This window comes from Ascaphus truei, chromosome 16, assembly GCF_040206685.1.
Source record: "Ascaphus truei isolate aAscTru1 chromosome 16, aAscTru1.hap1, whole genome shotgun sequence".
In the NCBI taxonomy this organism is placed as follows: Eukaryota; Metazoa; Chordata; class Amphibia; order Anura; family Ascaphidae; genus Ascaphus; species Ascaphus truei.
In genome coordinates this window covers 29,700,644-29,723,028 of record NC_134498.1, presented here as the reverse complement: position 1 = coordinate 29,723,028, position 22,385 = coordinate 29,700,644, and the positions used below count along the sequence as shown (strand labels likewise).

General features: G+C 41.8%; 1 protein-coding gene and 1 long non-coding RNA gene across 4 annotated transcripts; one reads left to right on the top strand and one right to left on the bottom strand.

Moving 5' to 3' along the window:
* Positions 1–370: 370 nt before the first annotated feature.
* On the bottom strand, positions 371–12,157 carry LOC142467347 (uncharacterized). Of its 2 annotated transcripts, XR_012788378.1 has the most exons (4): positions 11,905–12,157; positions 10,512–10,615; positions 9,816–9,928; positions 371–458 (listed from the first exon to the last, which is right to left on the bottom strand). It is a non-coding gene; the product is annotated as an uncharacterized LOC142467347 (long non-coding RNA). The 2 variants fall into 2 exon arrangements; XR_012788377.1 differs by lacking the exon at positions 371–458 and having other exon boundaries at positions 7,687–9,928.
* Positions 10,447–22,116, top strand: LPAR4 (lysophosphatidic acid receptor 4). 2 transcript variants are annotated; one of them, XM_075572911.1, is made up of 3 exons: positions 10,447–10,870; positions 12,222–12,443; positions 19,425–22,116. In XM_075572911.1, exon 3 carries the CDS (start codon positions 19,588–19,590, stop codon positions 20,638–20,640), a length of 1,053 nt encoding a protein of 350 aa, XP_075429026.1. In that variant the 5' UTR covers positions 10,447–10,870; positions 12,222–12,443; positions 19,425–19,587; the 3' UTR covers positions 20,641–22,116. The 2 variants fall into 2 exon arrangements, with proteins under 2 accessions (XP_075429026.1, XP_075429027.1); XM_075572912.1 differs by lacking the exon at positions 12,222–12,443.
* The last annotated feature ends 269 nt before the right edge of the window (positions 22,117–22,385 follow it).

The following is a 22,385-nucleotide window of genomic DNA, read 5'->3' as shown; positions in this document are numbered from 1 at the left end:
CACACACACTATATATATAGTGAGTGTGGAAACTATCTGCTCAAACCCTCTGGTAGGGACGGTCTCCGTAGGTCTCAAAAGGCCTGTCATCAAAAGTCCAACTGGAACATGGGAGATATTCAACATGAAATAGAAAGAATAATATCTAAGTGCAGGTGCTTTGTGCAAATATGGGATACTGCTAGTCTATGATGCCTACTCACAATAAGGTGGGTGAATAATCGCGACTCCAAAACTGTGGCAATTAACGGTCTTGTCAATCCTCAGAAGAGATGTACCTCAGTATAAAAAGAGATTGTGTGCTATGCGCAGAACAGTGTGTAAAAGAATTTAATAAAGTAAAAAAAGATAAGAATCGTACTCACAAGTGTACGATATAAACAAGCGTCACATCCGGTCTCGCGTGACACCACTTCCGGGGTTTCCTCTGAGGCTGAATAACACGTCTGTTATTATATCTGTAAACAAAACCTATTGATGTAAATATACATACACAACATCTGTTTTGACCAATGAATATATATTAAGGTCATTATTATACAAAGATAATCTAGTTGGATACGAAACAAATGAGTGTATATATAACAAAGTTAAATAAATGATTCTCTTTAAAGTAAGAAAGTGCTCAAGTCCCAATCTGAATTTAAACCCTGGGGGGTTCTGGTTTTCAATGTAAATATCCAGAACAGCTCACGTTTATCCAGTGTGTTCATTCTATTTCCATCCCGGACAGGGCATGGTATATGTTCAATACCCATATAGGTAAATGTACCTATACTACCCTGATGACAGTTGGTAAAATATACCCCTTAGGCGACGTCGCCCAAAAACAAATGCATTGTCGCTACCGCGTGCGCTTATAGTAAGCGCGACGGCGACAAAGCGACGCGATTTTTGGAAGCCGGGAATATTTGATTTTTCAGGGGCTGTCGCCTCATGTGACAGCCCCTGAACCAATCAATGGCTTGGTCGCCCGCGACGCTGCCGCAAAGCGAAATACAGCTTTCGCTAGCGGTGACGTCACGCATCGCGTCGCGGGCACTATACGCACGGCCGAAAGGAAGGATAAGTCCCGTTCAATTAATTTTTCAAAAGTTGCAAGACAGTTGCCTTTCATATGTGTTGGATAGAATACTGACTTGTTCTAAAACCCTGAGCCTTGTCTGCCCAAGAAGGATGAAATTTCTTGAGTATCAGTATGTTCACCTATAAGGTCATTCATGTCTTGCAACCAACAATGCTCCTTAGAGCTAAATTGTGGACAATTGTCAATGATAGAGGAAGAATCATCATTTTCAATATCAATCAACATAGGTTGTGAACTGTTTGGAACACCCTCATTAACAGAATCAGGGTGATTCACAGTATTATTTTGACCAAAAAAATATTTTCAAGGTTAATTTGTGCACATATCTGTGAAGATTTACAACCGTATCAAACAATTTGAAATTAGAATTTGGTGCAAATTGTAACCCCTTATTGAGCACTGAAAGTTCAGCCTGGGTAAGGGTAGCCTCAGAGAGGATGATGATTCCCGTTTCATCAATTAAAAGTTATTTTTCCTCTTCTGGGGATTTTTTATGCCTTCTCTTCTGGCTTCTCCTTGTCCGTTTGTATCCCCCCCGGTTTTTTTGAAGATCCAAAAATCGGTTCTCGTTTCATATTCTTTACCTCTGTATCCATCCAGGTGTTGATGTCTTCCGCCATGGTGTCCTCCGCGTCTTTCATTCTGATGGTCACGATCCTGTGTTCCTATATAACGGGATGATGTGGCTTGGGGAAAAGGATCCCAATCAGAGAGATCAGACTCCCCACTCGCAGAGTGGGAAAAATAAATGTTCTTTTTTAATTTAGACTGTTGTTGTCCCTTAGATTTATTAGGTTTGTGTGGAGTAGAGGAATTGAATTTCCTAAAAAGGGTGTAGTTGTTTGCCATTCATAAACCTGGTTTGGGACATAGTCCTGTCTGTCTCTCTCAACTTTGACTTGCTTTTCCAGCATTATTTCTTTCTCCATTAAACTGATGTTTTTGGATAGTGCTAAGTCGTTGAAACCCTCCATATCCTCGTACTGATGTAATTCTTTCTGTAGGTTTTTTATATCCTTTTCTAAGCCCAATTTGTCTTTAGACTTTAATTGGATAATTAATTCAATAAGTTTAAAGGAACAGATGTTTAGAACTTTTTTCCATTTTGTTTCAAAAATCAGAATCAGTGAAACCACAAGTTGCAGACTTTTTTATACGCAGCCTTCTTTGTGAGTTAATATAGTTTTGTAGGGTTACTATGTCCCCGCCAGATGCATACATCGGTTAATAAATACTTCTCTTTTTTAGAGAATTGTATGTTCAAATCTGCCAAGTCCTCACAATTAGTTTCTAGGGCGTTGTCGAATACTTGTTCAGCCTCTCTCGCTCGTTGAGAGTTATCTGAGCAATTAAAGGCATATTGTAATGAGTTTTCTGTTTCATTCTCACTTTCTGTTGAGATCCATTTCACTTATATGATAAAAAAATATGTATATAATTGTTGTTCATTATACAACAAAAACCCAATGGGTTTCTAATCCAAGATGTATGAAAACTGCCTGTATGAGCTACCTCACAACATGAAAACAGATATAAAAAAAAACTGCGTGGTGCTCTAAAAAACAGAGGCAGATGCTGCTATTTGTAGCTTCAAAAAACTATAGTCCGCAATAAAGTACCCCTCAGGTAACTTAATAGAATATGCACATAAATGGTGGTATACAATTCCCAATATCGGACGTAATTACTGGAAAAAATCCCACAAAGCACTGTAGTGAGGAGTTAACACATTCTGGTGACCAGACCTGGATACGTCAATATGAATTGGGTAATACCTTGAATGGTGTAGGAGGGCAATAACCAAGGACTCAAGTGAAGGTGCAGCGTCCTGTATGATGGGCCACTTGTCCTGGGATCAGACGTGTTTGGCTTTGTGGTCCTAGATAAAATAACAATATGTACTTCTTTTAACCTGTACAATGCCAAGGGACTGGCGAAACCAGAGTGCCATCAACCATTGGCTTATCCGTGTCATGTGACTGATCCAGGAACAATTCTCATGACCCTTTTTAGGCTGCCCAAGCATCCTAAAGAGGAGACTGTAGCATCATTGATACACTTTACACTCGCAGTTTGTTCTAACAATCGCTGCTGCTATTGTGTTACTCCTCTTGCTGATCCGATGTATCACGTTACCACCATTATTTGATACTTTTACTTGAGAGTATAATCTTCTGCTTAGTTCCACGTTTTGATTGCTATGGCTCCATTTTTTTATTCCACCAGGGTTTATTATGTTTATATTCTGTGTTATTTTGTTCTGAGCATTTATTTACCCTAGTTAGAGGTTTAATTACATAATTTTCCTTCTCTTTGCTGGCTGGGCAATTATCCCATTTCAGGAGAGGCTATTACTTAGCCCCTCCTGGACCTTAGGGATGCTGTGAGATTCTAGTTACCTTTAGTACTTTTTAGGTGCTCCTTTCTTCACGTGGTACCAAAATACTATATTTCACAATACAGTACCCCATAGTTGACTGCTGACAACATTATTATTGTTACTTCAGTTTTCTGGAGACAGTCCAGTTATATGATTTTTATTGTTTTTATCACAATTGTCTTGCATGTTTCCTCATTGGTTATTTACTTAATGCATTTTGTACTTTCACCCACTCAGAGTGCCGCGCGATGGGGTTTCTGTGAATCTCGCCTTATGGGATTTGCTTCTTCTTTTTTCTGATGTTTATTCATGTCCATTTCACTCCAAGGAGCACCACCTATATATAACATTTTTTTTTGTGATGTGGTTGTAGTGCAGCTTTCAGTCCCTTTTCTCCCCAATCCAGAACCAGAAGTGGAAGAGGCTTCTGCCCCTAGAATACGAGCACGTGCTCATGCTGTACACGGTCCATCATAAAGACCACTGGCATGCCAGGCCCATGCCGTACCAGGTGACTCAGGGCACTGTAAGAGTTAATATACTCTCCCCAAATGCGAGTGACTAAACTAGACGGGGAAAAAGGAAACACCCTTTAGTTAGAGGCCCTGATAGTGAGGAACAATGAGAAAGGGAACATTGGAAATTCTGGAAACTTTTTTGGAGGAAGTTTATTATATTTTAACTTGAGTTGTAAGGCATTGGGGTTACATGTATATACTATAGGCATTTCCTGTACATACCCCTGAAACAAAATTATCACCATAGTTAAAGAAAACTGGCTTTTAAAGGGATTTTTCTTGATAAATAACAATTTTGTCGCCTTTCACAGAATGTACTTGATAATGAAATAGAAATCTCAATGCACCTTCTCCTGTATAACATATTAAGAATAACACACGAAAAAATACAAAATGTGTAAAGGTGTTTAAGAAACCAATACATCACCCTGAGAGATAATAACATTCGAGAAAATTGAAACAGTCAAATTAATTTAGTTTTAGGTACAATTTCACACTTCTATTTAGAGAGCCCACTATCAAAGTCAAATAAATACAGCATTCACACTACTGTTTCATTATTTCACAGTAAACCCCTTGGCTTGTAACATGTTACACACAAAGACAAACGTTTTGTATAATTGAAGAGGGGGAAAAAAAACCCAAACAAACTTTAAAGGATTTTGATCCCAGCATTTTCAATGTAGTAAGGTGCTTAAATCATAGGAGGAACATAAACAATAAATACACACCCTTGATTATAGCACACCCAATAAATGATGATCGGAAAGTGAAACTGCACGAATGGGTGGTGTTGTTCAGATCTTTCCTAATGATGAATGGAGCAGCTGCCCTCTGTGAAGACCATAAGGCCGTGCGTATAGTGCCTGCGATGGGCAACGGCAACGCAGCCCAAAAACAAATACATTGCCACCAGCACGTGCGCTTATAGTAAGCGCAACGGCGACAATGCGACGTCGCGTCGCGAACTTTGGTAGCTGGCAATTTTTCAAGGGCATTCATCTCATGTGACAGCCCCTGAACCAAATCAAATGCCAGTAAGCCCGCGACACCGCCAAGCGAAACATAACTTTCGCTAGCGGCAACGGGTGACGTCACCCGTCCCGTCACGGGCACTATACGTGCGGCCTAAGACAAAGATCCCTCGTGATAAATTAGAGGATAAGAGATTCATGAATGTCTCTACAACTGTTCTTTTCTATCAGGAAGATTGCACCGCACTGATTTATACTTTCCTGCAGTCTTCGGTATACAGTATGCTGGTGTTTTAACTATGAAAACATTTACACTATTAATGTAGTCAATTGTCTCCATCACAGTATGGATTGGAACAACCAATACTGTAAACAAGCAGCTTTGAGGGATGTTTAGGGGGAGGGATATTATAAAGGGAAGTACCACAGCCTATTTTAGTTTGTGGGAATGGGCCTGAGGAAGGGGAATCTTTGTCCCCGAAACAGTCGTTGCCCCCCTATAATATATCACCTTTACCTTACCGTATATTATACGTCACCCGTGTTTTTCTCTTTTTTGTCTACTGCTTTTTCTTCCCCCCCCCCCACGTTTTTTCCACCTCCCTCCCTATCCACACTTGTGATTTTTTGTGTAGCCCTCTTTTTTCATGTTAGGCTCCCTCCTAGCCTACAATATGGTTGGCTTATGTTATACATGTATTGTTCCAATACATTACTGTTAGTTTTCTATCGATGTCTGACTTATTTTTTCATTTTTTGAGTGCTGGGAACCATCATATCTATAAAAGGTCCTGCATGTTCCGTGGTATTTTGTGCATATGTTTCAATGCATAAAAAACAGTTGGACTGTGAATTAAAAGTACAAAATGTTGCACTTCTTCAGCGGGCTCACTTTATTGCAACTACAACACACAGCAGGTTGTGAAGTTGAAGTGAAGAGTTAAAGGTGCCACATATTTTGCGTCAATGTGTTTCCCAAGGATATTGAATCCGTGGTCACACTTTTTTTTACTCCCAACTGCGTTATAATTGTGCTGGTGATTTATTCTGCACAGATTATTAGTGAACTCATGTCACCTACACCTCATATCCGTATATAACATAATGTAAAACAGGGGCTATCAACATCAGTCCTCAAGCCCCCCCTCCCCCCCAACAGGTCAGGTTGTAAGGATATCCGTGCTTCAGCACAGGTGGCTCAATCCATTCCTGCTTCAGCACAGGTGGCTCAATCAGAGACTCAGTCTTTGACTGAGCCACCTGTGCTGAAGCTGGGATATCCTGAAAACCTGACCTGTTGAGGGTGTCTTGAGGACTGGAGTTGAGCCCCCCTGTGCTACAACATATATAACACCCCCATACCAGTGTGTAGATGATAATCAATGTAAGTCACCAAAGCACATTTGAACGATGTCCTATTTCAGCTTTCTAATCAAGACTAGCCTTTGTTTAAAAGTTAGAGAACTTCATGTAATTTAGCCCGCCTTTACCCGCCTTAATAAACATTCATGTGTTTGTTTCAATTAATCCACTTTCACAAAAACTGAATCCACAGTCTGGGAAATTCTAATTAAAATAGATGTCATGGAGTTCCCTGTGAAATGCACAAACCACCGTACAATCTTCCTAATGTGTAAGCTCAGCGATGTGAAATAATTCTCATGCATACCATGTATATCATCCGCACTTGTTTGTGTTCCGAGACATGTTTTATAGTATTGCAAAACAAACGGCTGATATCTGAGCAATAAATACATTTTTACAGCGTGTGGTTCTTGGAGTTTATTTGACCTTACATAGTTCAAATTCTTGGCAAGTCAAGTCAGTGACAAAACTGTTTCTTATCATTATTTTATATTTCCATTACCCCAACACTGAAAGAAGCGCTTAATCGTATTGCAATAAAAAAATGTTTTAAATCTTGTGGAAAGAGCACAACATAGAAAGTAAACAAAAGAAAACGTGCCCCCTCCCTTCCCCCCCCATGCCCAAAGAGCTTATAAATAGAACACTGAGCCTTTGAATTAACATGCAGTGACTGACAGCACATTTATCCAAAAAGACAGTAGCCCCTATGTATCGACATGCAGAAAAAATTATTTTAACGTACTGCTCCAATTTTGTATCATATTTAACATACTTATTGCTTCACTATCTTATATAAGATGCACGTTTTTAAGCAGCAAAGTTAATGTCACTTAAAAACCTGGCGGATTTTTGGCCGCAGATTGTAAACAGAGAAAGTGACGCAGAGAGGCACACAGTGTGATAAATCTCATAATCTGTGCCCCACGTAACTCCCCCCCCCCCAACTCCTCCTACTGACTCTCCCCAAGGTGCAAGCTGGGGCAGAGACGCAGAATGTGATACATCTATTATGTGTGCCCCATGTAACTCCCCACCCCCAACTCCTCCTACTGACTCTCCCCAAGGTGCAAGCTGTGGCAGAGACACAGAATGTGATACATCTCATTATAATCTGTGCCCCATGTAACTCCCCCCCCCCCCAACTCCTCCTACTGACTCTCCCCAATGTGCAAGCTGGGCAGAGATGCAGAATGTGATACATCTCATTATGTGTGCCCCATGTAACTCCCCCCCCCCCCAACTCCTCCTACTGACTCTCCCCAAGGTGCAAGCTGGGGCAGAGATGCAGAATGTGATACATCTCATTATGTGTGCCCCATGTAACCCCCCCCCCCCCCAACTCCTCCTACTGACTCTCCCCAAGGTGCAAACTGTGGCAGAGACACAGAATGTGATACATCTCATTATAATCTGTGCCCAATGTAACTCCTCCAACTGACTCTCCCCAAGCTGCAAGATGACGCACACTGCACAAAAAGTGGAGCAAAGAGACGCAACACAAAAAGACGCACTTTGCTCCAATTTCCCTCCTTAGTACATCTGCCCCTGTAATGCTTGGAACAGCAGGAGTATTTTTTGTGTGGTTGCTTCACTCTCTTTCCTTTCAGAGCCAAGAGAGCTTCACTATTCTATCTGCTTTTGAAGCTCCATTCTTTCATTTTTTACAGGGATTCTTGCTGCAGACCTAGCGGTTTCCAAGGAAAAGAATACGTGTTTGCTGCCAACTCTCACATTCGAATGAATGAGACACAAAGCCTGAGCTGGTATAAAACATTCTATAAAAAGAATTCCACTTTTTAAGTCCCTTTTCTACAGTTTGCTCAAACTACAAATTGAAACGGCTCCAGTTAAAGCAGCAATCCCTAATCTGCTTTTTCCAGGATTGGAAACAAGAGGTGCCCCGGAGCCGAAGTGCTGTGTTCCTAGTTCCAGGGACTCCCAGGTACCCCAGATAGTTACAGTTTTAGGTGCTGACAGGAAGCTGCAATGTCATTGGTTGCGGGTGACTTGCGGACTGATATTGAAATCCCCCCCGCAAATCCAGGAAGGCATAACTGTAACTTCCCCAGAATCTCAGGAACGTGGAAAATATGGCGATTCAGCTGCGAAAAGAGGGTGTTGGTAACAGGGGGATTGCGGCTTTGAAATAAGTGATGCTCCCTTGTATGCTGAACGAGTCTTAAAGAATTTGGAGTGTTGATCAACTTTTTAGAAGGGATTCTTCTCTTTATACTGTATGTGTGAAGCAGTGTTTCCCAATTCCAGTCCTCCGGGAACCCCAACAGATAAGGATATCCCTGCTCCAGCACAGGTGGGTCAATCAGCGGCTCAGTCATTTTGACTGAGCCACCTGTGCTGGAGCAGGGATATCCTTAAGACCTGACCTGTTGGGGTTCCCTCAGGACTGGAGTTGGGAAACCCTGGTGTAAAGTGATACATCCCAACAGGAGTTGGACAGTCAAGAGGTAGAAATGCCACCACATAATTTGCGCCGATTCTAAGGAGAACGGTTAGAAGTAAAAAGGTATATACCATAAGAGGACAGGATAAAAAAAAGCAGAAGAGAAGTTAAAAAACAGGTTATTTCTTGTGGTCATCTTGAATGGCCAGAGAGAACAAAAGCACGATAGAAGTGACACCGTTAATAGCTAACTTGTGGTAAAAAAAAAAAAAGAATACAGGATTTCAAGACCACCGCAGGCAAAGAGCTTACACTCTTTTTACTACTGTTCTATAGGCTACCACTGTACCAGCCACTATCTGCTTGAAAGGCCAGGTTAGTGTAATAACCTAGGTACGGAATCAACAGGTCATCTCACAGAGTGCCAAAGACCTCCATTAGGCTGCGGCCAGGGTGGAGCGATCCGCGCGCTCACGCTCGGCGCCATCAGAGTGATAACTCTGAATGCCCTCGTCCAGGGTGAGGGTGCGTGCGTGCCAGTGCGCTTGCTGCTTGGCAAGACAACCAAATTTGATTTGGCTGCTCACTGATGCGTCACGTGAGCGGTTGGCCCAATGAGGGCGAACCAGCTCCGTGACGTCATTGCCTCGCCCCCCCGACATGCGCAAGTAGCTGGCCAGAAATCACCCGGCCGAGCAGAGCGCATGACGTCACGGAGCTGGTTCGCCCTCATTGGGTGTCGCTCCAGCGAGCGGCATAAACAAATTTGCTTGCCTCTGCAAGCAGCTGAGCACCGTGCGCTCAAGGCATGCGCAGGTGCTCGCTCACGCTGGCCACCCTCATTGCAGCAATGTGATTCATCGCGGCAAGCGCCCGCTCAGCATCAACCCTGGCCACCGCATAAGTGAGAGGATTCCCCCAAACAAACAAAACATCACTTTAGTCTACACAAAGGTGCGCAAAGCAGGGCGTCCTTTTACCGTTACTTTGATTCTACTTGGTTATTTATCATCTGGAGACCTAGGAAGCAACATAAAGTCCTTTTTGTTCAAAATACATCTCGTAGCAAAACGTTTTTGCCTCTCACCAATTTGACGTTGGCGTGTGATTGGGAAGTGGTTATGTGGAGCCCTGTGTTGGTGAGGAATTGCAGAGCGCACATATCAGAAGATGCTTCTTTGCCGACGGTCACGCAACTTCCTTTATATGGAGGGCAAAAAAAAAAAACAACTTCAGTTGCTAAATTGAATAAAACTTTTTGGGCAATCAAATCGCCCTTAAATGTAGGAAATGTGATAAACCAGTTACAGTCCCAAGGGAACACAAATTATATGTGCCTAAATATACTTGTACATGGCCCCAATAACAATTAAACACGGACTATGCAAGACAGTGACTCGCTCTTCTAGGAGTTTGATATGAAAGCAGCTATCCTAACTCATGGTTTTTTTCAGGATATATATATATTTTAACAAGTTTGGAACCAGGGGTCCTCCGGAGTTGAACCACTCTATTTCCCATCACTGGCTGCCCCCAGTACCTCAGATACAGTTTTTAGTTGCCAATTTTCTCTTCCTGGGGAAACAAAATGTCAACCAAAGCACGGGCAAATAGGACATCCATAACAGATAACGTTGTGGTTTCCTATTGGATAACCATTGGCACCATTTAAAAAGAAATAAAAACAGGCAGTCCACCGGCAACTAAAACTAAGTATTTCAGGAAATAGGTGCACCCCAGGAGATAAAATAGAGGGATTCCAACCCTGTTCAGAAATACTTACATTTCAGGGTGGATTGCTGCTTTAAGAAGAGGTAACGGTTCATAATTGAGAGAATTCACAGGATGATGTAAGGGAGGGGTTTCTCCTGGAGCCTTGGAATCGGTCTGCAGAGAAGTGGGGCAGAATAAAGTGAACACACAGAGCCTTTTAATGGCCGCAGATTATGGTGAGAAGCAAAAGGAAAAAACAAACGTAGAAGACGTTGAATTCTAATAAAGATCGCTGTGTTCGTGTGCTGGGTGTGCAGAAGCAGCCAGCCCTGGTAATGCTCGGACCGTCCAGCCTTCAGTGGCACAGGCTATTACTGCCAGGGAACAGCTGGTCAAGCCAGATGCATTGGTATTCCAATCAAATACAAGGTAAGGGAAACAGTTAGCCAGGCTTAGATACTGCACATATAACCATTAGGCTGCGGCCTCGCTGGCGCTGACCGCGCTCATGTTTGAAAGCGGTGACATCACCAGCACTCCAAGCATGAGCGCTGGGTGGCCTGGCTATTGCAAGCGCGTGCGGGGGGCATGTTGAGCGCGCTTCAAACTCTCTTTTTTGTCTTGCCAAGCTTGGGAGAGCGTGCGTGGAGCGCGCGCGCGCACCGCGTGAGCGGGAAAATTTCAATTGCAGGAACTAAACTCGGCAAAGCGCCGTGCGCTCAGCGCTAGCGTGGACGCAGCCTTGCTTGGCAACGTCCCACACTGTTCCGGAAAGTTCTTCAAGAGTCTGTTTGACATTACCACATTGTAAAAGCGAATCAAAAATGTATGCGTTGCAGGCCCCTCTGGTAGGGAAAAGGTTAAATGAGAACCCGCCCTCCTAGATAATGGTGTTTAATGTATTATTTCTTTAGAATGTGATAAAGAAACAGAGAGAAGCCCAGAGACCTGGCACCCCCCTCCTCCCTCCCCCCCAGCTTTTTATAGTCTGTGTAGATAAAAAGAAATAAAGATTAGACGAGGGTGTTACTAGGTAGAAAACAGTAATATACATTTGTAGGAGGTATTTACAGTAAACAATCTGCTAACTTAGCCCTCACTAAACAATTCCATTTAAATTGTACTTAAAAGGTTTAGGGAGCTGCATTTTGGGAATATTTCTCCCCCAGAACAGAAGTTAAGCACGGAGATATATATATATATATATAATCAAAAAATAAATAGATTATACCGTTCTGTGGCCAACGTTAGCCACAGAATGGTATCATCTATTTATTTTTTGATTATTGAAGCTCGGCTAACACGGTACTGATACCTCTACATGTGTATATATATATATAATGCTCCCCTACATATATTTGGTATGCAGAGAAAAATACAGGCACAGTATGTTAAGAAAACAAAGCTGTTTGTGACTGTAACAAAAATGTATAAAGCCTCCTCCCCATGACTCTCAGACACACCAATATTCGCACTCCTGGCTGTCCTGTCTCCTACCAGCTAATTGACCAGGAAATGGGCTTTATTCATGATCAAGCTGTACTTAAGCTGTTCATTCTTTTCTGGCAGAGCTGCTTTCCCTGGCAATGTTCTCTATAAACATTCAAGGGCTGGGATTGGTTTCCAGAGAATGGCAAAGCACAGGGGGCTGGGAGGGCTCACTGCTTAATACCTCCTCAGCCAATGGGAAGCATTTCCTATTGAGACCCCCAAGGGTCCCCCTGCTCTGAGATCCAGCCCAGACATTAGGCCTATGCTTGTGTCCTGTTTTCTCTCCCAGGCATGCTGCTTGCAACAAACACTCAGCACTGGAGTTTGTCTAACAAAGGAATGGTGGAGAGAGCAGTCCTGGCTTCTCTGAATTCTGGAAAATAAGAGACTAGGAAACTGTCCTACAATCCCCTTTTCTTGCAATGATGGATAAATGAATGGATGTTTAAAGAAAAATACTGTTGTGTATTCTCTAATATACAAGCATCAATAGGAATGATTTCTCATCAGGGTAAGTTCTGTTGTATTTTCTTCTTGTGGAGGGGGACATGCAAAATTGCTGTTTTACTTGAACAGTTGCATTATCTTTATATAGGAAATGTGGATTTTTGTTAACACTCGTTATTGTTGAACTAAAGTATATTAAATACATACAGTATCACATAATAGTACATTGTAACAAATATACTCGTTTGGGTTTTTATTTAAAAAATAAAGATGTTTCCACATTTATTAATTGAACCACACCTACATTAAATGTTTATTCTTCTGAAACATTGCTCTCTTGAAGTATTTGTAGTCTTAAACCAATTTGTCAAAATCTAGTTTTTTTTCTTATCTAATTAATAAAGATGAATGTGTTGTGTAGGATGCAATCTTGTTGGGTCCCCTATGGGCTAATAATCAAACTGTCCATCCTCTGGGTATTATCAGCTATAGTCTATGCACTATCATTGTACAAGCATCTCAACCTAAATATAGAAATAATCTTCCCCAATAATGCCACTTTGGTACCCTATTATTTGGGAAATTGTGTTGGAAACATCCTCTGTTACCCTAATGGATTTAAAGGGTGAGAAAATACTAGCTACAAAGCATGTTACATTGTGTACTAAAGCTATGAGAGGTCCTTCCAGAATGGATTATGCAAATTGATAAACCAGATCTAAGGTAGAAGGTTTTAAGGTCACACCAGTCTGATGCATTGGGTATCTGACAGTAATAAGGCCTTCTATGCTCTGACTGGTAATGCATGTTAACTTTTTGGTGGGACCTGAACTGAGCCAAAATGCATGTTAACATACGCAAGGGAAAACGTGCCTTCTTTAAGAAAAAACTTGAGAATTGTTGTTTTTGTGAAGCGGTTTCAGATTAGCCTAAGATTTCTGGGGCAGGGTTTCCCTTTTTTCCTTTTGTCTAAATGTATTTGCTGCTCTTATCCCCGTTCTTTATTTTTCCTGAATTGTAATTTTTTTTAAAGCGGCAATGCTACTTTACATCTTTACATATATAAATAATATATATATTTTTTAAAGCATGTGACCATGTATAATTCTACATTCTTGCCTAAACTGGCAATCATTTGGTGCTGGTATAAATCTGTAACAATCCTGATTGTGTGACTAACATAATAGCCGCCATTCAGTTTCAATCAATCCTTCAGTCAGTGTAACTCAGCAGCTACAATGTATCCTATTATTACTAGGGTAACATCTATTGGTACAGTGTAAAGCTCAAACTGCTGGGAATATTGGCAATAATTTAGCCCAAACAGGAAAGTGTTGCAAAGGTCAGGGATAAGGAGTGGCTCAGTAAGTAAAGACACTGACTGGCACTGAGTTTGAAGCAGGGGAACCTGATTCAATTCCTGGTGTCGGCTCCTTGTGACCTTGGGCAAGTCACTTTATCTCCCTGTGCCTCAGGCACCAAAAACATAGATTGTAAGCCCTACGGGGCAGGGACCTGTGCCTGCAAAATGTCTCTGTAAGGCGCTACGTAAAACTAGCAGCGCTATACAAGAACATGTTATTATTATTATTATTATCTTGAACTGCTTGAGGTGGGCTAAAACCTGCTATAGAAATCAAAGAATGCTTTAAAACTCATTAAGAGTTAAATAAAAACAAAGTCCCTTATCTAATACAGCGAGTCCTCACTTTCCGCTTTCCCACGGATGCCTTATCCGACGTCGGACCCGCTTATCCGACGGTCACCGCCGCCAATTATCATGGACCCGCAATCGGACGGCGTTTTGCGGGACGCATTCCGTCGGATAAGGGAGGATAGCCTGTACTACAATACTGATTTCTTTTAAACAACAACCTAAGATTTCAGATGTTTTGCTGCTTTTTAAAGCACTGTGCTGGTGCTATATAAGGAAGATGCAAACAACAATGCCTCTTTGGTTGCATACCCAGCGCACGCCTTTTATTTGCAGTTGTATAGGATCGGGCGTAACTGTGAGATTTTAAATTGAACGATGAACTTTTGATACAGGTGTGGGGAGCATGGAAAGGGGAGCTGCAGTCTAAACATCAGAGGGGGTGGCGTGTTGCAAGCTTGGGGGGGCTTACACAACTTTAATGGGTCATACTGGATAGAATTGTATTGTATGTCTTTATATAGCACCAAAAGTGTGCTCGGTGCTTCACAAAGAATACTAGCAGGCCCATGTTTCCAGCCACTGCTGAAGTATTATGTGGACTTTTAATTTCCTCCTGATAACGTGGCTCAAATACATCAGCAGCAGCGATGGGATTCTGCCGGTTCGTGCGAACCTGTTACTAAAATTTCACAAGTTCGCAGAACCGGTGCTTAATTGTCTTGCCTTCATTCGTGGGCGGTGTCTAACAGCATCTCCCTGCATCTATTTCCCTGCAAAGTCTCTCAATATCGCCGCGCGGCGTCAAATGGCGCCCGCTGCCCAGGTAAGAACCGGTTGTTAAAAAAAAAAAAATGTAATCCCACCACTGTACTTCAGCACTTAACCCCAGAGGCTGCGACGCGTTTCGGAGCATTGTTCCAGTGGATATTCTCACGCATCGGAACTGCTTCATTACTCACATTCTGGAGACCCCACTAACCGCAAATGATTTAACTCAAAGGTTCTCAACTCCAGTCCTCAAGACCCCCAACAGGTCAGGTTTTAAAGGATATCCCAGCTTCAGCACAGTCTTTGACTGAGCCACTGTGCTGAAGCAGGAAGCTAGTGACTGATCCTCTTGTGGTGAAGCAGGGATATCCTGAAAACCTGACCGGGGGGGGGGTTGTGGGTTGGGGGGGCTTGGGCACTGAAGTTGAGTACCCCTGGTTTAACCAGAGGCGGCATTCATGTATACACATGAGCGTGGAATGGCAAAGTCAAAGATACATTTCTGGAGAAGTACGGCTATCTTAATAAAGGCATTTTAATGCACTTATTGTGATGATGGTGGAAATAAACATCATGAGGAGAAACTTTGTTGTTAGGGTTTGGGGTTGTGCCGTTGTTGAGCAGTGTGTGTGTGTGTGTATATATATATATATATATAATCTCTGAACGTTGCTTCTCTACCATTTGTGTTCTAGCTGTATTGGTCCTGGCAAACTGTAGGTTAATTTCAGGATACACCACATTAATGAGCGTCTTTCTGTGTACGATACCTTGAAACCGTTTTAACCCTTTTGTTTCTGAGGTAATTGCAACACATTTCTTAGTGCGTTACAAGCTTTTCTGGTAGCCAAAGGGTTTTACATTTGAGCCTGAAAGCCGTAGAACAAGCCGTACAAGGATTGTAATATACAAACTTATTTTTGTTACAGGCTGCTTATAGGTTCACACCTAACTGGTGAAATAATCATGCTGCAGAGATCCTACATTAGTGGTGAAGTCATATACAGTGGGGTTTTTTCTAAGTCCATGGAAATATATTTTGAAGATCTAGCAAACTAGTGGGGGTTACACAATGAAGCATGTGATCAAAAGTAATACGTACCCTGCATTAACGTACGCAATGGGTCCAGAGCATGTATGTAAAGCGAAACTGTACTTAAAGTGAAGCACTACCGTTTTCCCACTTATCGATGCATGAAGTGTACTGCAATCGTCATATACGTGCATAACTGATGTAAATAACGCATTTGTAACAGGCTCTATACTCTCCCCGCTTGTGCACAGCTTCGGTACAGGTAGGGAGCCGGTATTGCTGTTCAGGACATGCTGACAGGCGCAGGCGCAGGCGCATTCGCGAGCTGCCGTTTGCCTATTGGGCGATATGTCCTTACTCGCGAGTATACTTAAAGTGAGTGTCCTTAAACCGGGGTATGCCTGTAGTAAAGGGAATGGTTAGTATAGATCTGCACCTTGAGTGTGGAACTACATCTTTAAAGTAAGCATTTTTAGTATAAAACACCACTGTAGTTATATTTTCAAGACTCTAAAAGGGTTACAACGTAAAAGAGAGCCACCATGGCAGGGGTAAAAGTCAGAAATTAATAATGGAACATAAGATGGACCGGTCGTCTGGCTATTTTGAAACTCGCTGAGGGTTAGCAGACAGTGGTTGGATGGAATGATCTGTACTGAGGAAAACATGTTCTCCCTTCCCCAAGGCCAAGGATATGGTCAGGGCAAGTCGTCTCTGTGAAGATAATTAACTCAATCCAAAACAGATCCTGCACACACTTGGACAGGAAATGCCTTGAAGCCCTCACATGATATAAATGGTTGTGGAATATAGGATAAATGTTAATCAACTGAAATAGACTTCTATAATACAAGATTGTCTTCATGCATCACCCACTGTTTAGCAGCAAGCAGGAAAGTATATAAAAGTTATGTTCGTATCCAAACTCCAAGAGGGAACCCAAAATGAATAATTTTTCTCTAGGATATTTCATATGTACAAACATGATGAATCATAGTTAACATGTTCACATCTGTCTGTCAAGGTTGTTGGGTCTTCCAAATGATTTTAAGGAGTTGTGGAGCACAAAAGACAATTGGGTTAACTTTGACCAGTGCCAGTGATGCCCTATGTGAATGAGCGGGTATATTATAGGGGGCAGAAAGATTTGGGCTGTCATGATATTACCCTCTCATGCCCTTTTGGTGGTAACCGGTCAATGTCAAATTATTACAATGACATGTACAGTGGTTTTTTTTGGCTTTATGCATGACACCATTAAAGCAAACATGCATTTTAACATGAAAAACTTCAGACTTAAGTTACAAATGTATTCAACCTTTTTTCACATAGGATTTACTTTTGAACACTACATTTTACCAAGTTGCTTCTCAAGCACGGAGAACAATGCCTGAGATAAGCAGCCAAGTTATAGCGCCCGGCACTATAGAACGGGCCTAACTCGGACTATGTGCAGCCATATGGATTAACCCTGTGCTCACAGATAATATAAACCCAAATCACAGGTTCCAGTTGTATTTGACCTGGCTGACCATAATAAGCATGTCCCATCTGTAGCTTGGCTTCGGGATGTCTGCAGCAGAACTTGAACGGGATAGGAGTTACCAGGATGGGCGCCACACAAGATAAACATGAAAGGCGTCTATAAGATTCTATTTATTAGGTTTACTTTATACTGAAGTGGAGGGTTTACTGGGATCATTATTATGATATAGTTTATACCATGGAACATTTCATTTATTTGGAAGGATTTTACCCTACAATAAAAACTGTTCCTTTTATCCACACTCGTGCATCACATTGCAAACCGTGCTCATCTGGCAGTCAAGACATTCTTTCCCCTCGTACATTACACATCTTTTAACAGCATTCTTCTTCTAGTTCTTAATCATAGCCAAAGACATGTACTCGTTGCTAAAATGCCTTTAGTTTATGTTGAGCCAGGGCTTAAATCACGCATCACAGGGGAGACGGCTTTAAGTTCCCTGTTATTATGTTGTATGCCATAGTTTACCCCAGATTTTAGTTTTAGAGTTTAGTGTTTTTTTTGTTTTTGTTTTTTTTTAACCAGACATCTGGTCTTTCTGGTTCCAAATGTACACGTGTCTCCAGCAATGCCCGAGCTATAGGAGCAGCGCTAATATACGTAGCAGGCTTCTTTTAGCAGAGAAGGGGTTAAGCGCATTAAAATCCCATGCCATAATGTTCTGATCGTCATTTTTACACATGCAATACTACTTAATTATTAACGAATATAAAACTAAACAGTGTTATTGTGGATTCTCTTTTGGGCTAAAAGCAGAATTCTATTCTTTGACATGCTTTGAGGAGATAACTTGCCTCGTTTACATCAGGAGACATTGAACTTGACGATGAAATATTTCTGATTCCGTACAATGCCAGGCTTCTCGCGTTGCGGAGCGCTTGGCTTGTTGCGTTGCCCAATGGCAGGCTTGTTGCGGAGCGCAATGCCAGGCTTCTCGCTGTGCAATGCCAGGCTTCACGTGTTGCTCTGCGGCACGTGGCCAGGCTTCTTGCGTTGCGGAGCGCACTGCCAGGCTTCTTGCGTTGCAGAGCACAATGCCAGGCTTCTCGCGTTGCGGAGCGCTTGGCTTGTTGCGTTGCCCAATGGCAGGCTTGTTGCGGAGCGCAAAGCCAGGATTCTCGCGGCGCTGTGCCAGGCTTCCCACATTGCGGCACACAATGCCAGGCTTCTCGCGGTGCGGCGCACAATGCCAGGCTTCTTGCGTTGCGGAACGCACTGCCAGGCTTCTTGCGTTGCAGAGCACAATGCCAGGCTTCTCGCGTTGCGGAGCGCTTGGCTTGTTGCGTTGCCCAATGGCAGGCTTGTTGCGGAGCGCAATGCCAGGATTCTCGCGGCGCTGTGCCAGGCTTCCCACATTGCGGCACACAATGCCAGGCTTCTTGCGTTGCGGAGCGCAATGCCAGGCTTCTTGCGTTGCGGAGCACAATGCCAGGCTTCTTGCGTTGCGGAGCACAATGCCAGGCTTCTTGCGTTGCGGAGCACAATGCCAGGCTTCTCGTGTTGCGGTGCTATTTAGCCATTTAATAGAAAACATTTCTACATGTATTCCTTGTTTTCTATATTGACTCTAACGCTGTTATCCTGTGTATATGGCACTTTTACATTATGGTAGAAATATAAAGATAACATGTAAATCTGACACCTTTAAGAATTTTTAATGTGTATATATATTTTTTTAAAGTTAGACTTGGGAGGTGATGATTTACTCTGGCTGCTCCCTTTTGTATGATGTCCCTGTATGATGAGCATGCTTGTACAGTAAGAGTGCCTCCTCCCCTTATCTTTACTGGTTCTCTGATAAGAACCAGGGACTGATAAGGGGAAAGAAACACTCGATTAACAAACCATTCCCCTTTCAAAGGCCCTTAAGAAATTCCACTGGCCAACTATGGGATTGCACCTTTTAAGCATGTCACTACCGCTGGTATGTTTTGATCCCTTCATGTAATGCACCTTTAATTAACCTTTTCCTTGAAGGCTGCAATATGATGATGAATATAAACCATTTTTATCACTGACTTCCTTGGTGTTTCTCTCCTAGGATAAAAACACTTGTGATGGAGAAGAGGAAACCCGTGAATGTGGTTTCAAGTTACGCCGCAGAAACTTGCAGCGTCAAGATAGTCACAGTTGCTTGTAGCTTATTACATGGAAGCTGTTAAATTCGACACACAAGGATTCGACAGAACCAGCCGAAGCCTGGAATGGGAAACTACAGCAACAATATCTCCTGCCTCATCGATGATTCCTTTAAATACAATCTCTATGGAGCGGTATATAGCGTGGTATTTATCCTTGGGTTGATCACAAACTGTGCTTCCCTCTGCGTCTTCTGCTTCAGAATGAAGATGCAGAACGAAACGGCTATTTTCATGACCAACCTTGCGGTGTCCGATCTGCTCTTTGTGTTCACCCTGCCGTTTAAGATTTTTTATAATTTTAACCGGCACTGGCCTTTCGGTGACAGCTTGTGCAAGATTTCCGGGACGGCATTTTTGACCAACATATACGGGAGCATGCTTTTCCTTACCTGCATCAGTGTGGACCGGTTCCTTGCCATCGTCTACCCATTCAGGTCTCGCACCATACGGACACGGAGAAATTCTGCTATCGTTTGTGCCGGCGTTTGGGTCCTCGTGCTGAGTGGAGGTATTTCTGCGTCCTTATTCTCCACCACCAATGTTTCCAACACAAGCACCACATGTTTCGAGGGTTTTTCCAAAAGCATCTGGAAAACCTATTTGTCCAAAATCACCATATTTATCGAAGTGGTTGGATTTATAATTCCATTGCTGTTGAACCTTACCTGCTCTTCTTTGGTCTTGAGAACTCTGCGGAAACCTGCCACCTTGTGCCAGATCGGGACCAACAAAGAGAAAGTTTTGAAGATGATCATTGTTCACGTGGCCATTTTTGTAGTGTGCTTTGTACCATATAACTCCATCCTTTTCCTCTATGCTTTGGTTCGCTCACAGGCCATAGCCAACTGCTCCATTGAGAGGTTTGCTAGGACAATGTATCCCATTACCTTGTGCATTGCAACAATGAACTGCTGCTTTGATCCATTCGTTTATTATTTTACATCAAAATCATTTCAAAAGTCATTTAACATCAACCCACTAATAAAAATGGATAATCTTTTTAAGATTGATGCTGCAGCAAAAAGTGTTTTACCAATAACAGAAGAGGAGCTGATTGGCCAGACAAACATTAATAACGGAGGGGAATTGATGTCAGAATCCATTTTCCAGGAATGATATTTAGTTTCGGAGTATAACGGCTCTCACAGCTGGAAAGAGCTCGATGATAATTTATGAGGACAATATGTTGGTCAGTATTTTATTTGGAAATGTATAAAGAATAGAATCTTTAATTTAAATAGAGAAACCCTGTCTGTAGTGTTGTAAAAAAGCCACAAGTAGATGTGTCACTAAATCTACAATTTATTATGTAAATATTCATTATAAAATATTGTAGACTTATTTGCTCAATTAAATTCACAAATTATTCATCTGCGTAACAGATGATAAAAAAAACTTTGTTGGAAAAATATTAGAATTTAATGCACTGTAGTTTTTGATGCTTTACACATTCAATGCTGTATATACTGGTTCCTGGATTAACACCGGTTGTTGAATAACCTTATTATGTTTAACGTCATTACTTCATGGTGTCACACAGGTATAGTTGATGGTAGTGTTTAGTTAATTGTATGCAGATTGGACATTAGCTATGATACACGATCTTAGACCAGTCGGGGAATAAAAGGTTGGTCTTCCAGGAAGATAAGATGTATTTGCTCTGGTATTTCAGGAAAGAATGACAAACTGAAGCTTAGATCAGACTGAATGATAATGTACATATTTAATTAGGTTGATCTTTTTATCATCATCCTGCTAAGAACATGAAGGTATTGATCAGATTACACATTTGTTGAATGTCTCTCTACAGACAGACACAGACACAGACACAGACACAGACACACAGACACACAGACACACAGACACACAGACACACAGACACACAGACACACAGACACACACAGACACACACAGACACACACAGACACACACAGACACACACAGACACACACAGACACACACAGACACACACAGACACACAGACACACACAGACACACACAGACACACACAGACACACACACACACACAGACACACACAGACACACACAGACACACACAGACACACACAGACACACACAGACACACACACACACTATAATGACATTTGGATGACTACACAGAGGGCCTTGTGTATGACAAGGTGTGGAAACTTCAGGCTTCTCATAATGTTGGAATAGGCCAAACCTACTAACGATCTTTCATGATCAAACATAGAAGTGTTCCATTTGTCTTGAAAAGCTTGATACGTTTGTTTACAGTGTACACGCCTTGGAAACTCACCGGGTTCTTCTTCAGGTGTTATTCAAAAGCTTGTACACTGAAAACTATTGTTGGTTCAATAAAATACTACCTACTTTTCTTTCTTCTGGGTCAATAAAAAGTTTAATTTGACAGAAATAATTAATTTGCCTTATGACATTAGATAATACCTGCCATTGTAACATAAGGACGTATAGAAAACGGTCAGAGGGAATTGTAACGACACATTCTGATTAAACCTATCAACATAAAAAAATGTTAATATCTCTGTTGGCTTTTTCCAAAGTACACAAAATAATAAACCACCCTTACTTGCTAAAATGCAGTCAAAATTCAGCTTAATTTGCATTTTTTTCTCTTATTTTTGATTGTTGCATTATTTATTTTTTTATTATAATTTTTTATTTTTTTTAATAACTCAAAGTATTTTTTAGAAATGACGCAGCTTGGGAATTGTGTAAGAATTGTGCAAAGCTCCTAACTAGTACCAAATGAAAAACTAAATGAGAAAAGTTGTGTGTGTGGTGTTGGTTCCGTGACTTCCCTTTATCACGTGGGGTTGCTACATCAAATAGATTTCCTGGAAGATGGGGAGTTTTGT